This window comes from Spermophilus citellus (assembly GCF_964194105.1).
Source record: "Spermophilus citellus genome assembly, chromosome: 5".
NCBI classification, from domain to species: domain Eukaryota; kingdom Metazoa; phylum Chordata; class Mammalia; order Rodentia; family Sciuridae; genus Spermophilus; species Spermophilus citellus.
In genome coordinates, this window is record NC_138186.1 from 81802071 (window position 1) to 81818649 (window position 16579).

General features: G+C 33.0%; 1 protein-coding gene across 2 annotated transcripts in view; it reads left to right on the forward strand.

Moving 5' to 3' along the window:
- Window positions 1-16579, forward strand: part of SMAP1 (small ArfGAP 1) — a 189963-nt gene that overhangs the window by 109668 nt on the left and 63716 nt on the right. For both annotated transcript variants that reach the window (XM_081293996.1, XM_081293997.1), the window contains one exon: window positions 840-920. In XM_081293996.1, coding sequence (XP_081150122.1) covers window positions 840-920 — 81 coding nt within the window. The remainder of the gene's footprint in view (window positions 1-839; window positions 921-16579) is intronic.

The following is a 16579-nucleotide window of genomic DNA, read 5'->3' on the forward strand; positions in this document are numbered from 1 at the left end:
TATCTTTTTATATTTGGTACAAGAAACTAAGGCATATTTTAGTACGCAGATGTAGCAGTCATTCAATTTTAGGTTTCCAGTCATTTCTTCCATGAAATGCTACAAAAAATGCTCTTTGTCTAATCTTTTTCACTTTTGTTGGCATTTTATGTCCCTTAACATTTGTCATTATTGTTTTTGATCCTTAATTTTAAAATGTTTCATCCTTTCTAGAAATGCAAATTGTGATCATCATGATTCCATTATAGTTTACCTTAACTGCTGGTCTCTATGTACTATCTTTATCATTTTTTTCTGCAAGAGAATAATAATATTTGCTATTTTGAAAACTAAAAACCTGTAATAATGGTCTGAATATATTTTGTATTTTTTAAAACAATTATAGTGATTTTATACTGTTACCCTTGTGGTTATCCATTATAATTTTTCTTCACTCATGTGAAAAAGGAGGTCTGTTTCATCAATTAGTTTATCTTTACTTGTTCAAAATTCAGCATTATGGTTGCTATCTGGAAGCACATCCTTATGGAAGGATGTAGTGAGAATTTATTGAATGGATTTTGCATTTGTTTAAAATAAATATCATGAACTTATGTCATATCAAATGTACTAAATTGTCTCACTTATATTTTAATTTTTGGAGAGATACTTAGTATTGAGTTATCAACACATAATCTCAGTGAGAATATAAATTTGCTGTATTTTATATTTCAATAGTACTTAGGTATTGTAAACATTGAATAGTTTCACATGATAATTCAAACTAATAAAATAAAAAAAGAATTAAAAGTGGCCATGCTTAAAAAATAAACTTATCAAAACTTTGGGCTATGTTTTAGAAAGAAAAAGAAAAAAAGAAGGAAGAGAAAAAGAGAGAAAAGGAGCCAGAAAAGCCTACAAAACCACTTACAACTGAAAAGGTAAAATTCCTTTTTTAAAAAAAAAAAAAACTATTAATATTACCATCTTATTTGTATACTTATATTAATGACCCTCTAGATATTTATGATATACAAATAGTTTGTTTTCCTTTAAGTAATTGTTCAATGAATACTGTGTGGTAAGCATATCCTCCTGACTTGTCCTGTGTGATTTATAATCTATTATAAATGTGTGTATAGATCATCTTACACACAAGTGTAAGGACAAGTATTCTCTCATGAATGTTATATAGAATGGTGGTTTTTGTTGCTTTTGTTTTTGTTTTGATACAAGGTATTGCTATGTTGCCCAGGCCAGCCTTGACTTTTGATCCTCCTACCTCAGCCTCCTGAATAGCTGGGATTATGGGCATGCGCCATCACACTTGGCTTGGGAATGTTTCCATACACACCTTTCAGTGGAAATTTAGAAAATGAAGAGGTCATAGCTGAAGGGACTTCCAGGAAAGATCTTATGCTTCATAACATTTGAATTAGATCTAAAAGTGTAGGAAGGATTAAGATGGAAGACAAGAGTATATTAGTTTAAGAGAATAGCCTGAAAATAGACATGGAAACTGGAAATAGATGGAAGTATGTTTGTAAATGGAAGTATATTTAAAAAAAAAAAAAACCAACAAAACAAAAGAAAGAGATGTTTGATGGCTGGAGATGTAGCCAGTGGTAGAGCACTTGCCTAGCATATACGAGACCCTTGGTTCAATCTCCAGCACCACAAAGAAGAAAAAAAAAAAAAAAAACAGTGAGTTTGAAAAAAGGTATATGTTTATTTATAAAAAGTAGTGAAAAATAAGGCCAGAATGATGAGTTGAACCCACATTGTAGATGTTTGTTTTTTGAGGGGAGGAAAGGCCATGGGAGCACTCCAGATTCTAAAGCAGGTGATGTACCAAATCTGGAAGGGTTTTTTTGGAAGATCATTTTGGTAGTAGTGTGCAGGATAGATGTGATAGGCATACTAGAGGTACGAAGATCATTATATTTTTGCAAAGGACCTGATTATATAATTATGGTGGGTTGGCTCTGAATGCATTTTATCATATAAACCGAAAGCGTGGTAAGAGAATTGTTCATAAAGGCAGCATCCTTGATGTTAGTTGTTTAAATTTTAAAATCAACTTGAGACCTATTATAATACCACAAAGTACATCCATTTACAGTGCAGAAATATATAGCAGTTTTTTCTTTGTCATTTATTGGAACAATCTCTCAAAAAGTTATCAACAAGTCTTCAACATTGAAGAGATATTAAGTACCCTGAGAATCTTAGTTCCTTTATGTGACAATTGAAGCCATTCATCATCTGACCCTTCCTCTGCTTCTGTTTCATTTTTCATACCATTTAGACTCTTCCACTGTCACCTAACTATATTTTCCATGTGTGTTAAATTGTTTTGCCAAGAACATCCTTTTCTTTCCCTACCTCTCCTTAAACTTCCTTATTTCACCTTTTCCATAAAGTCAATTAGACATCCCAACTAGATACACTTTTTCTTTTCCTCAAACTTCTGTAGACATTGCTATGCACTTGATTTTATTACTTGTTACCTTCTTTTACTGTTTTATGTTATTAGATAAATTCCTTATCTAACACAGATGAGTAGGTATTTTGTTTCCTTAAATCATTTATTAGGCTGGGGATGTGGCTCAAGCGGTAGCGCGCTCGCCTAGCGTGCGTGCGGCCCGGGTTTGATCCTCAGCACCACATACAAAAAACGAAGATGTTGTGTCCACCGAAGAACTAAGAATAAATAAATAAATATTTAAAAAATCATTTATTAGTCAGGTGGAGCTAAGTCCTGTGTTTCCTTACGTTTGTGTTAAATACATGTAAATGGATTCATTGTTGCTTTTTATCTTATAATTCCTTTTGGTGTCTTGATTCCAAGGTCCTGCAGAAAGATTAATAAATTATTATTTAGTGATAAGTAATTAATTAAATCCTAAAGACTATTGAACTATTTTGCTATGTGGAATCCCTTGAAATATGTTTTAAAATACTTTTTTCAATTAAAGTTTGTTTGAATATCACTATTATTGTTTTAGTGATAGTTTACCGAATTAAATTCTTACCTTTCACCGTGTTAAATTTAGGTGTTAACGAATTTAATACTTTTTTTAAATTGGTTGTTCAAAACATTACAAAGCTCTTGACATCATATTTCATACATTAGATTCAAGTTGATTATAACCTGTTGACTGACTAAGTAGCATTAACTCTTCTATGGTAACTTTAATGCACATCAGTAAGAAGCTGTGAGTGAAATCACTAATTTCATATTTGATTACAAAGTAATTTTCAACTCACTATAAGGTTTTATTTTTTGTTTCTAAAACTTAGAAATTTTAAAATAGTTTGTATAATGCCTTATTGTTATATGTAGTAAGATATAAAATTTAATTCCTTTTTAAAACATCATCTTTATTCCTCCATTATTTAAAAAAAAAAGTATTTCACCATTAAAATATGGTAAGCATCTGATGTAGTGACCTTGTGTGTTTGTAACCTTACATTGTAAATAATCACCTTATGTTGTTTGCTGTGATAATGGGCCCCAACAATTACTTCAGAGTATAGTCTCTGTATCACAATCCTGAGGCATACAGGGTATGTGAACAGTGAGAAATCTAGCACTTCACCTTTAGTGTTTTCTTTTAGCCATAGGTTTTATTAAACCATGTTCATGCCTCATCTGTTTCTCTTGCTTACCCTGCAAAGATTAGCCCTCCTGCTGCTGATGGTGGAGGCCTTGCTAAGAGAAAAATCATATAGAGTGCCGCAGTCTGGCTGGGCACAATTCAGGAGCCACTTGTCAGAAGAAACTAACTTTATTTTTAGAACCACACATGCTAAACCAAACAGCTCCTCAGGAAAAACCCAACTGCCACCACCGGCTTCCCACAAGCCTCTCAACCTCCCCCACTCCTCCTGCTCTTGAGGCCGATTGGCTGGGTCCCATGGGCGGAGCTAAAAAAAGTCCCCCAATGAGCAGCTCCGTGGTCTGAAAGGGCGGGGAAACAGCCCAATGAGCATCACCGCAGAGGAGCCAATCAGTTGGCAGCTGGAAGTTTGCTGGGGCCCCTTTGGCTGTGACTCTCAACAATAGAGGAAAATACTTTACTTCCTATTAAAATTTTGCAAACAAATAGTGCAGAATATGTAAGAAAAACCATACATTTAAAAGTATCATAGTGGAGAAACTCGAAGAACAGTAGCACAAATGAAGGAGCTTTATTTAACAAATAGGTATTTTTTTTTGATAGTCTTCCTGAGGTGATGTTTCCAGGAGGCATAAATAATCCACAGAGAAGAAATTGGTATAATAGTAGTTAAACTAGTAATAAGAATAATCCAAATAATCAGAATAATATCCTTATCATTAAGATTTGGCTTTATTGGCAATCTGCTGTATGCCAGAACTGTGCTACATATACAACTTACATCACAGTTACATCTAATAATCTTTATGTAAAATTACCAACATGTACCATTACCCAAATCAGGAAGTAAAACAAGATCAGCACCCCAGAAACTCACCTCCCCCATGACCCTTCCCAAACAAAAATTATTTCTCTTCCCCTCTATGAATACCAATTTTATTGCATCTTTTTATGTGTTTGTGTGGTGCTGGGGATTATGAATTCAGGGCCTCAAGCTCGCTAGGCAAGCCCTCTACAACTGAGCTACGTCCCCAACCCTCATTGCATCTTAAAAATAACTTTACCACCTCTACATGTATCTCTAAACAATGTGGTTTGATTTTCTATATTATGACTAAAATAATATTACTAATGTTCTTTTAAATTTATTTTTAGTCAACATTTTGTAAGAGTCAGTTACGTAGTATATAACTGTAGTTTTCGTGTGTGTATGCACGCATGCACACGTTTTACAGTTTATGCATTCCACTGTTGAACATTTGAATTCTATATAGTTTTGTTTAAACTATTATAAGTAGTGCTGCAATGAACACTTTTGTAAGTGTTCATCTAAGCAAGTATTTCTTTAGGAAGTACTTAGGAGTGGAATCGCTGAGCCGTATATATTTGTATCTTAAACTTTACTGCATAATATCAAACTACTTTACAAAGTGTATATAAAAATATTCTTAATACCTTTCACTTTCTCTACAACATGTGGTCTGACAAGAGATTTTAGTATTTGCAGCCTGGTGAATATGTAATGGTATCTCATTTATTGTCCATTTCCTTGATTACAGATGATGCTCAGTACCTTTCATATGTTTATTGCCAATTTGGATTTACTCTTCTAAAATCTTGGTTCACAATTTTTGTCTGTTTTTCTGTTATATTTTCTGTCTTTTCTTCATCTATTTATAGTAGTTTATGCAAATATACATACATATATAGGGCATTTTATTTCTATAACTTATTGTGGCAGAATTTGACACTCTTTCTTGTTCTGGTTTCTGAATTGGTGATAGAAGCCTCCTTGTTTTATTCCTGAGCTCAAAGGAAAAGCTTTCAACTTTTTGTGTATGTTATCTTTATTCTTCACAAAAGCTACAAGGTCCATTTTATAGAGTGGTGAACTCATACTCAGAATGTATGATTTGTCTAATGTCACCTAGTTTCATTGGAGAATTTATGGAGAATGGGTTGGAAAAATAAGAACTTTTATTTATCTTTTTAAACCAATACAGATTAAACTCCAGCTTATATTTCATGAGTTTAAAAGAATACTTGATAGGGATTAATCGGGATTATTATTCTAGGATCCTTTCTCTAAGTTTCATTTATTTGTATAAATAATTAAAGCCATTAGTATAGTTATCCTTTTTTTGCTGAGGTGGGTGGGGGTAGTGGTACTGGGTATTGAACCCAGGTCCTTACACATGTTAAGTACATGCTCTTCCACTGAACCACACACCCTATCCCCATTAGTGTGATTTTTGACAACGTGATAGCTTAATGAATAGTTAGTTGAAAAATATATTAATATGGCAGATAAGCTTAGGCTTCACCTCAAGGCATTAGTAAAGGAAGAACAAACTAATTACAAACTCAGTAGAAGACAGGTAATAATTAAGATCTGAGCCAAAATTAATGAAATTGAAAATACAAAAGCAATATATAGTATAGCATCAGTGAAACAAAGAATTGGTTCCTTCAAAAGGTGAGTCGGATTGATAAACCCTAGCCAAGCTAACCAAAAGAAAGAAACAAAATTAGAGATGAAAAGGAAGTATCACCATAGACACTTTTGAAATACAAAGGATCATTAGAAACTATTTTGAAAATTTATACTCTAATAAACTGAAAAATCTAGAAGACATTCACAAAATTTTTAGATGCGTATGAACTACCCAAATTGAACCAGAAAGATATAGGAAACCCAAATGGAACAACATCAAGTAATGAATTTGTAATAGCAATTAAAACCCCACGAACAAAGAAAAGCCAAGAATCAGATGGATTCTCAGGTGAGTTTCGATATTTAAAGAAGAACTAACAGCAGTCTTTCTCAAATTATTCCATGAAATTGGGAGGGAACACTCCCAATGGATATTCTATGAAGTGGGTATAACCCCGGTACCCAAACCAGGCAAAAACACATCAGAAAAGAAAGCTGTAGACCAGTATTCCCGATGAAAATAGATGCAGAAATTCTTTTTTTTTTAAATTATTTTATTGTTGGTTGTTCAAAACATTACATAGTTCTTAATATACCATATTTCACAGATTGATTCAAGTGGGTTATGAACTCCCATTGTAGAAATTCTTAATAAAATATTAGCAAACTTCATTCCAAAACATACCAAGAAGATAATATACCATGGGTTTCATCCCAGGGTGGCCAGATTGGTTCAACATTGACAAATCAATAAATGCAGTTCACCACTTAAATAGAATTAAGAACAAGAATCTTACAATCATCTTGATAGAGAAAAAGGCTTTGATAAAATCCAGCATCTATTCATGTTAAAAGTGCTGGATAAACTAGGGATAAAATGAATTTACCTCAAAATTATAAAAGCTATATATGATGAACCCAAAGCCAACATCATGCTGAACAGAGAAAAAAAAGTATTTCCTATAAAATCAAGAACAAGCAAAGATGTCCACTGTTGTGTGTCCATACAATATAGTTTTTGAAACGAACCAGAGCAGTCAGCAAGAGAAGGAAATTAAAGGGATATCAAAAGAAAGCAGAGATGTCAAACTATCTCTATTTGCTGATGATGTGATCCTATATCTAAGTGACTCCAAAAATCTTGTCAGAAGACTTCTCAAGCTGATAAATGAATTCAGGAAAGTAGGAGGAAAAAGAAATCGGGAAAACCATCCCATTCACAATAACCTAAAAAATACTAAACAAACAAAAAACTTTGGGAATTTTTCTAACCAAAGAGGTGAAAGATCTCTACAATGAAAATTATAGAATACTGAAGAAAGAAATTGAAGAAGATTTTAGGAAATGGAAATATCTCCCATGTTCTTGAATAGGCAGAATTAATATTAACAAAATGGCCATACTACCAAAAGCAGTGTATACATTCAGTGCAGTCCACATCAAAGTACCAGTGACATTCTTCACAGACCTAGGAAGAAAACAGTCCTTAAATTCATTTGGAAGAGATGCAGAACAACTAAAGTAATCTTGAGCAAGAATAGCAATAGAGGAGGCATCATAATATGTGATCTCAAATTATATTATAGAGCTATAGTAACGAAAACAGCATGATAACTGTATTTATGTGGGTTTGTCTATGTATCTTCTGTTCTGTACCATTGGTCTACATACCTGTTTTGGTGCCAATACTGTGCCATTATGGGTGTTGATTTTATAACCTGCTACTTTGCTGAGTTTTAGAAGTTTTCTGGTGGAATTTTTTGATAGCCTATTCAATAAATATATAGAATCATGTTGTCAGCGAATAGTGGTAGTCTGAATTCTTCTTTTCCTATTTATGTCCCTTTAATTTCTTTCTTTTGTCTAATTGCTGTGGCTAGAGTTTCAAGAAGTGGTTAAAGAGGGCATCCTTGTCTTGTTCCAGTTTTTAGAGGGAATGCTTTCAGTTTTTCTCCATTTAGAAGTATACTGGCCTTGGATTTAGCATATATAGCTTTTATGATGTTCAGGTATGTTCCTATTACCCCTAGTTTTTCTAGTGTTTTGAACATGAAGGTGTGCTGTGTTTTGTCAAATGCTGGTGAAAAGATAGCCTATTCAATAAATGGTGCTGGGAAAATTAAAAATCCACATATAACTAAATGAAATCCCTATCTCACCCTGCACAAAACTCAACTCAAAGTGAATCAGACTTAGGACTAGAACGGAGACTCTGTGCCTAGTAGAAGAAAAAGTAGACCCAAATTTTCATTAGGTCAGCTTAGGATCTGACTTCCTTAACAAGACTCCTATAGTGCAAGAAGTAAAAATCAAGAATCAATAAATGGGATTGATTCAAACTTAAAAATCTTCTTCTCAGCAATGGAAACAATAATGTGAAGAGAGAGCCTGCAGAATGATAGAAAATATTTACCACATGCACCTCAGATATAGCATTAATCTCCAGGATATACAGATAACTAAAAAAACAAAATAACCCAGTCAATAAATGGGCTAAGGAACTGAACATTTCACAGAAGAAGAACTATAATAGATAAACCAATATATGAAAAAATGTTCAATACCCCTATCAATTAGAGAAATGCAAATTAAAACTACTGTAAGATTTCATCTCACCCCAGTCAGAATAGCAATTATCTAGAATACAAACAACCATAAATGTTGGTGAGGATGTGGAGAAAAAGGAGCATTCACATATTACTGGTGGGAATGTAAATTGGTGCAATCGTTATGGAAAGCGGTATGAAGATTCCTCAGAAAACTCAGAATGGAACCACCATTTGACCCAGGTATCCTGCTTCTTGGTTTATACCCAAAGCATATTACAGTGATGCAGCCACATCAATGTTTATACCAGCTCAACTCACAGTAGCTAAACTATGGAACCAACCTAGGTGCCCTTCAACAGATGAATGGATTAAAATAGATGTGGTATAGGGCTGGGGATGTGGCTCAAGCGGTAGCGTGCTTGCCTGGCATGCGTGCGGCCCAGGTTCGATCCTCAGCATCACATACAAACAAAGATGTTGTGTCCGCTGATAACTAAAAAATTCAAAAAAAATGTGGTATATATGTATATATGATGGAATATTACTCAGTCTTAAAGAAGAATGAAATGATAGCATTTGCTGGTAAATGAATGGAGCTGGAGATTATCATGCTAAGCGAAATAAGCCAATCCCCCCAAACCAAAGGCCAACTGTTTTTGATATGCAGATGCTAATTCACAATAAGGTAGGGGGGCTAGGAAAGAATAGAGTTACTTTAGGTAGAGGGGAGTGAAGGGAGGGGAAGTTGGGGTAGGGAATAAGAAGGATAATAGAATGAATCACACATTCTTACCCCATGACAGGTGGGAGTCTACATCATGTATAACCAGAAGAATGAGAAATTATACTCCATTAAAACAAATTTTAAAAACAGCATGGTATTGGCATCAAAATAGATATGAAGACCAGTGGAGTAGAATAGAAGACACAGAACCAAACTCATATACTTTCAGCCATCTGATACTTGACAAAGGTACCAAAAATATATGTTGGAGAAAAGTTATTTTTTTTTTTTTTAAGGAATGTTGCTAGGAAAAAAGGTTATCCATGTGTAGAGGAATGTAACGAGATTTCTGTCTCTCACCCTGCACAGAAATTACTCAAAATGTATCAAAGCCTAGGGTATTAGACCAGAAATTTTGCAATTGCTAGAAGAAAACATAGGGTCAACACTTCATCATATTGGTACAGGCACCAACTTCCTAAACATGATCCCTAATGATCAAGAAATAAATAAGTGGATGCCATCAAATTAAAAAGCTTCTTCACAGCAAAGCAAAAAAGAGTGTGAATAGAGAGCTTACAGAATGGAAGAAAATCTTTAACAGCTGCTCCTTTGACAGAGATTAATACCCAGAACATACAAAGAATTCAAAAAACTTTTTACACACACACACACAAAACAACAACAACAACAACAACAACAACAAATAACCCAGTCAATAAATGGGCAAAAGAACTACTGAACAGACACTTTTTAAAAGAAGAAACACTAATGGCTAAAAAATATGAAAAAATATTTAACATCTCTGGCAATCAGGGAAATGCAAATCAAAGCACACTAATATTATTTCACCTCACTTCAGTTAGAATGATAATCATCAAGAATACACATACTAATAAATGCTAGCATGGATATGAGAGAAAAGATACATTTATACATTATTGGTGGGACTACAAATTACTACAATCACTTTGGAGAGCAGTATGGAGATTCCTAGGAAAACTAGGAATGGAACTACCATATGACCAGGCTATCTCACTACTTAGTATTTATTCCAAAAGAACTAAAATTATCATAATATAGCCCACATATCCATTTCAACATTTATAGAAGCACAGTTCCCAGTAGCCAAATTATGGAATCAGCACAGATGTCCATTACTAGATGAATAGATTAAGAAAATGTGGTATGTATACACAATGGAATCTTACTCAGCATGAAGAAGAATGAGATTATGGCATTTGCCAATAAATGGATATAAGTGGAGCATATCATGCTAAGTGAAATAAGCCAGACTCTTAAAATCAATGTGGAAGCTAGAGCAAAATAAGGGAAAGAACGTGGTGGTGGAGAGTGGGGTGGGGGGTGGGCATTGGCTACCCTAAAGATATAGGGAAGATCAGTGGAATAGAAGAAGGAGATTGAGAGGGGAGGGAGGGGGAGTAGGGATGGGAAAGGCAAGGAAATGCAGAAGGAATTTAAGAAAATCACATTATATGCACTTATAAATATACTACAGGGAATTTCACCTTTATTTATATGTAGCAAGCATCAATCAAAAATAAATAAATGAAAGATCAGTAAATTAGTGGAAGACTAGGGGGAGGGAGGAGGAGGGGGGAAAGGTGGGAGGGACAAGGACTGAAAGGGAGTAAATCATGCATGTATGATTTTGTAAAAATGAACTCAACTATTATGCGTAGTTATAATTGTCTAATAAAAAATACTATATTTATAATATATACAGGATTTACAAACTCAACTTTAAACAATAAAAATAAGGAAATATTTTGAAATATGATCCATTATTGTTAGCTATATTCACACTTCTGAGCAATATACCTAGAATTATCCTTCCATTTAATTGCAGTATTGTACCCACTGACCAACTTCTACTCATCCCTCCACTCTCATAGCTAGAAGATAGGATTTGGAATTTTCTCATCACACAGGAATGATAAATGTTGAAGATGTTGGAGGTGCTAATTACCCTGATTTGTTCAATAAACTATTTAAAGCAAAAGTGTATACATATTAATATATATCAACATATATTAATATTAATACATATTAATATATACTAACATTAATTTGGGATTTGGGAGAAATCTTACTATTATTCACATTTTTTATTTTATAAAAAAATGAAAGTAAACTAAATTCTAGAAGGAGCTCATTGCTTAGAAGTGATTTGCATCGAGTTAGTAGTTGGTGATAGCCCAAGGATTTGAACCCTAGTCTTTGATTTCAATTCCCAAATGTTGTGTGTGGGGATGTATTCGGGGGGTGGATATTTTGATTTGACATGAAAATCTTCTTGCTGCAGTTTCATTCCTGTTGTATGTTCTACATCATGTGATAGTGGAATGTCCAGATTTTCCTAAAGAACTATTTATTTATAATTTGTTAGCTTCTATTTAGCTACTTCATTCTTCTATAATTAAATTTATTTTCCTCACGCAGTCTATAACTTTCATGGAAAGTTTCTCCTTTTTTTCTTTTTCTTTTCCAGTACTGGCAATTGAACCCAAGATCTCACAATGTGCTAGGCAAGTCCTCTACCCTTGAGCTTCGTCCCTGTCACTTTTTATTTTTTATTTTGAGACAGGGTTTCACTAAATTGCCTTGGTGGGTCTCTAACCAGCAAATTTCCAGGTAGCTGAAATTACAGGTATACCGCCACTGTTCCCAGACTTTATTTTTATTTTACTCAAGTCTCATTGAGATTTACATCTTTGTGGTGCGCAGGCATCTATTATTTATTGGGTCAGTAAGAGCCAGGTTTATTGGGAGAAGAAAGATAAAATCTAAAAATTTAATAAAATGAATCAAATGATTAATAAGGCAGGTGCTTCTGACATTTGAATAGTTGTCTCTGTGCTCTATACTGGTAGAAAAATTGTGTAAAAATTTGACTTTCTAAAATATTCTGTCATATATTAGATAGTTCTAATTTGCTAAGATTGGTCTACTAGGTTACTTTTCAAGTAACCAGTGATCTGTAAGTATTTCATGTATATAAGGAGTATCCTATTAAAGCAAAGTTATATGAGTTCTCTTTCAGTTTAAGGAAGAAGATCTTAATTTATCCTTAGTGAGGTTATAAAAGTTTTATAGTTTTTGTTTCTAGAGGTTTGCATATCAAAATATGGAAAATGGAAAAATAGTTCCTTACTAAAGGAAAGAAGAGTTAAACCTTTTCTGGTTCTGGTTATATTACTATTATTACAACCCATTATGTGTACTCATTATATATTAAGTTCCTAAACTTTTTTTTGTATAGTAAAAAAAAACTTTTTTGTATAGTAAAAATTTCGAACTATATTTCATTTTTACAATTACTCAACTCTTTGTAATGTGAAAGCAGTAATGAATTTGTTCTAATAAAACTTTATTTACAAAAGCAGGCAGTCAAGTTTGTTGAGACATTTCCCTACCTCCTCCCAAATGAGAAGTGGTTTTAGTGAAGATTCAAGGCAACTAAGCTCTAGCACCTGATCTGTGGTTCACTGTCTCCTTGGCAAAGTTGCTTAACTTGGAACTTCCCTCTTCATTTTAAAAATAAGGTTTGTCTAAATGATCTCTAGGGATCCTTCTGGTAATAAATGGCTCTAAATTTAGAATGACTTATTCCACCTACTAAACATTGGTACAGTTTCCTAACATTTTCTAAATATATCCTTAAAGATGACTTTCAGAACTGTAGAGCTGGATTTTATTCAGGGAATTCTTCATATTTCAAACTTCTGTTTCACATACCTAGTTGCTGCTCTCTTTAATCAGTTTTTGCCCCCTCTTAAAACACAAAGTCCAATTTAGGAGAAAACATATTCAGTTATTCTTACTGCAGGCTACTTCTATATTGAGGCCGCGGCTGGGGTGGGGGGTTGTGTGTGCGTGCGTGCGTGTGTGTGTTTACTCTTGCTTTCTTGTATACGCTGTGGTGGAATAATCTTAGTATAAAGGATATTGCATGCAGTGAAATGTAGTCCTCAAAGTATATGTTCTGATTTTTTTTCTAGCATATAAAAAAGGTTTTTCCTGTTCAGATATTTGCCACTAGTTTCTTGAATTTTATGGGAGAAAAATCAGTTCAGAAAGAATATATCAAAATAGAATTTAAAATTCCAGGAAGGAAATAGAGAAACACTAATAAACACAAACTGTTTTTGATGAAGAAATTTGTTTTAAAATATGAAAAATATTTGAATCTTTAAGATGATGATGTAGATGAATAGTGCTTTTTAAAACTAGCTGGGAAGGAAACAAACAACCATCAATTTACCCTTTTGAACAAACCTTTTATGTTAATAAAATTAAAAAAAATTTTGGTGATCTACTAGTATAAGCAAAAGATATAATTACGAATCTATTGAACTTGAAATTTCAATCCAATGTTGGAAGGTTAACAACTAGTTGTAAATCAAATAAATTGTTCTTAGTAAGCCATTAAAGTTAAATTAAGTGGCTCATTACCAGATGCTATGTTGATAGGTTACATTATTTAGCACCCTGGAGGAGACATTTACACAGCTACCAAGTTCTCGGTGTAAGTTAGGTTAAATTACTATAATGAATGAATACATTTGAGAAGAAAATATTTCTAATAATTCATTCTTTTATTCAAATATAGAAACATATGATCTTAGGTGAGTAAGTACATCAAGTGCTTCTCATAACCTTTTTATTAATAGGTTTGAAAGATTCTTTATATTTTCCTTAAATCATTTCATTTCCATTGTAAAGCTGGACCATAGAGATTAATTTGATAATGATCTATTGTTTCTAGACTTTTAAAGAAAATAATAGTTTAAGTATCACTACATATCATTCTTAGAAAGCAGTTTAGTGCTGCTTCCCTGTTGCCTAAGTTTTATTATGGCATAGATTGCTAGTTTCATTTGATAGGTCCTTATTTTTCTTGAGCTATTAAGCATTTTTTAAAAAATGGATTGTTCTCTCTGAAACAGAAGAGATTATGGTGGTACCCTTAAGTAAAAGATAAATAATCTGTCTTGTTTGGTGAATTTATAGAGTTTCTTGTTCTTTTCCAAGATATATGATAGATGAGTGGATTTTTTATAACCTCGCTTTTCTGCTTCTCTATAATACTCAAACCATATATATTTTTAAGAAGTTAAAAATACACATAAGCATGAAGGGAAAAAAATAACATCACCACAGATAGCCCTACCTAGAAAGAATTATTTCTAACATATTTTTTCATCCTTTTTGATTGTTTCTCATGGAAATATATGTATTCATTGGATACCATAATACATCTGTTATTTTGTAACTTATTCTGTTCCTTTGTCATTTAACAATATATCTTGAATGCCTTTTCTTACAAATAAATATACCTGTGCCTTTCTGTCTTTTAAAATATTCTACTGATGGGATATAGCATAATTTATCTTTGCAAAGTTAAGATTTTAAAATTTATCCCTCTTTTTGAACAATGAAAACCTATCTATATAGCTCTATCTCTGTATATATATGTATATTAGTATACAGCTGTGTTGTAACTTCTTTTTTACCCCCATATGTTATAACTTGTTACCATCCATTTTAAAAACTGGAATTGCTATGTCAAAGAATGTGGACTTTTAGAAGTCTTTTTGAAAAATATCAACAGACTGGTAGTAGAAGATAGACAAGTGTAGACTTGGTTAGAACAACTCAGTTTGATTCTCAGCTCTGCTAATTAGTAGATGTGTTACAACTATCTGTTTTCCTATAGGTACAGAAAGTCTGTTCAACAGACATTTCTGAGTACCTACTGCATACAATGAAGTATTTTAAGGACAAAGGATAGAGTTAGGGGGGTATCCTGTGTCTTATAGGATGTTAAACAGCATCTTACCAGTCTTACCAGATAAAAATGTCTTCAGCCATTGCTAAATGAATCACTATAGGGGCAAATCATTACTTACTTGAGAACCACTGTTGCAAAATACATCTCAGTGAAACAATCTCTTAGTGGAAGAATGAATACCTATCTGTTGTGTGATTCACTAAAGAGTACCAGTAATGTCAAGGGCTCTTGGATATAGATACAAATCTTTTCCTATTCAGAGGCCAAAAGGAAATTTATTAATTATATTTAATGTATATGGAAAAAAAGGTTTATAAAAATGTCATTAAGTAGAAGGTAAACTGTAGGGTCAAATGAAACAAATCGCCATTGTATTAATTAGAAGTTATCCAGAGTCAGGCTTATCTTTTAAAATTACATATCTTTCATCTAATTCCTGTTTGATTAGAATCATCTGCATTTGGGCAGAAAAAATTCAAAACAGGGTATTGAAATAAAAAGTCAATTAGATATGTTAAAAAATTGAAGTCTGTTTCTTATTTACACTTAAAATGGTGAATTTATGTAAAATATGTGTATTTTGCCATAATTAAATAACTAATAATTATGTTTTAAAGGTATTTTGTAGGTCTGCATGATTTTATCTTGATATAATCCAGTTTTAATGAATTGAAAGCTGTTTTTTTTTCTGTTCTATCCCTTAATTTGTCTCATAACTTTTAGCTGAAATCAATAAAATCTAACTTGAAAGTAACTTTTTTTTTTTTACTTTCAAGTTAGAATTTTTAAACAATGAAAGGATGAGATGGGGTAGCATCCATGTTCTGTTTTTTAAATGTGTGAACTTGTATATTACAAAATAACCTCTGGCCTTGGAAATTTTCTTATGTATGCTTGCCATAAGATGACTGTTCTGTCTTTTAGAGTTTCTCTTATGTTTGTGGCCTCCTACTACCAGCCTGGACTCCTTATAATTATAATTTTGCATTTAACATTCTTAGCTGTAGATCTGAAGAATTAGATAAGGACTTTTTTTTCTGGCAACATTGAGATATTGTTCTAAAGGTATCCAATATTTTCAATTTTTTGTGTTTGGATTATGGAAAGAAGTCTCATTGCATGATAGTTATTATCTGGTACAAACAGCCATGAAATTTTATGAGAATGTTGATTTCAGTGGGTATAATAATCTTATAGATACCAGTATATTATTTGTTTTTTTTCCTCATGTGTCCAATACTGTCTCTTTTGTTGGGGGGTAGGGGGCTGTGGATTGGACCCAGGTAATTTAACCACTGAGCCATATCCCTAGCCCTTTTTAATTTTTTATTTTGAGACATGGTCTTGCTAAGTTGCTGAGGCTGGCTTTGACTTGCCATCCTCCTGCTTCAGTTGCCCAAACTTCTGAGATTATAGACATGTGCCACCATGCCCAACTCAAATCCAGTTCTCTTG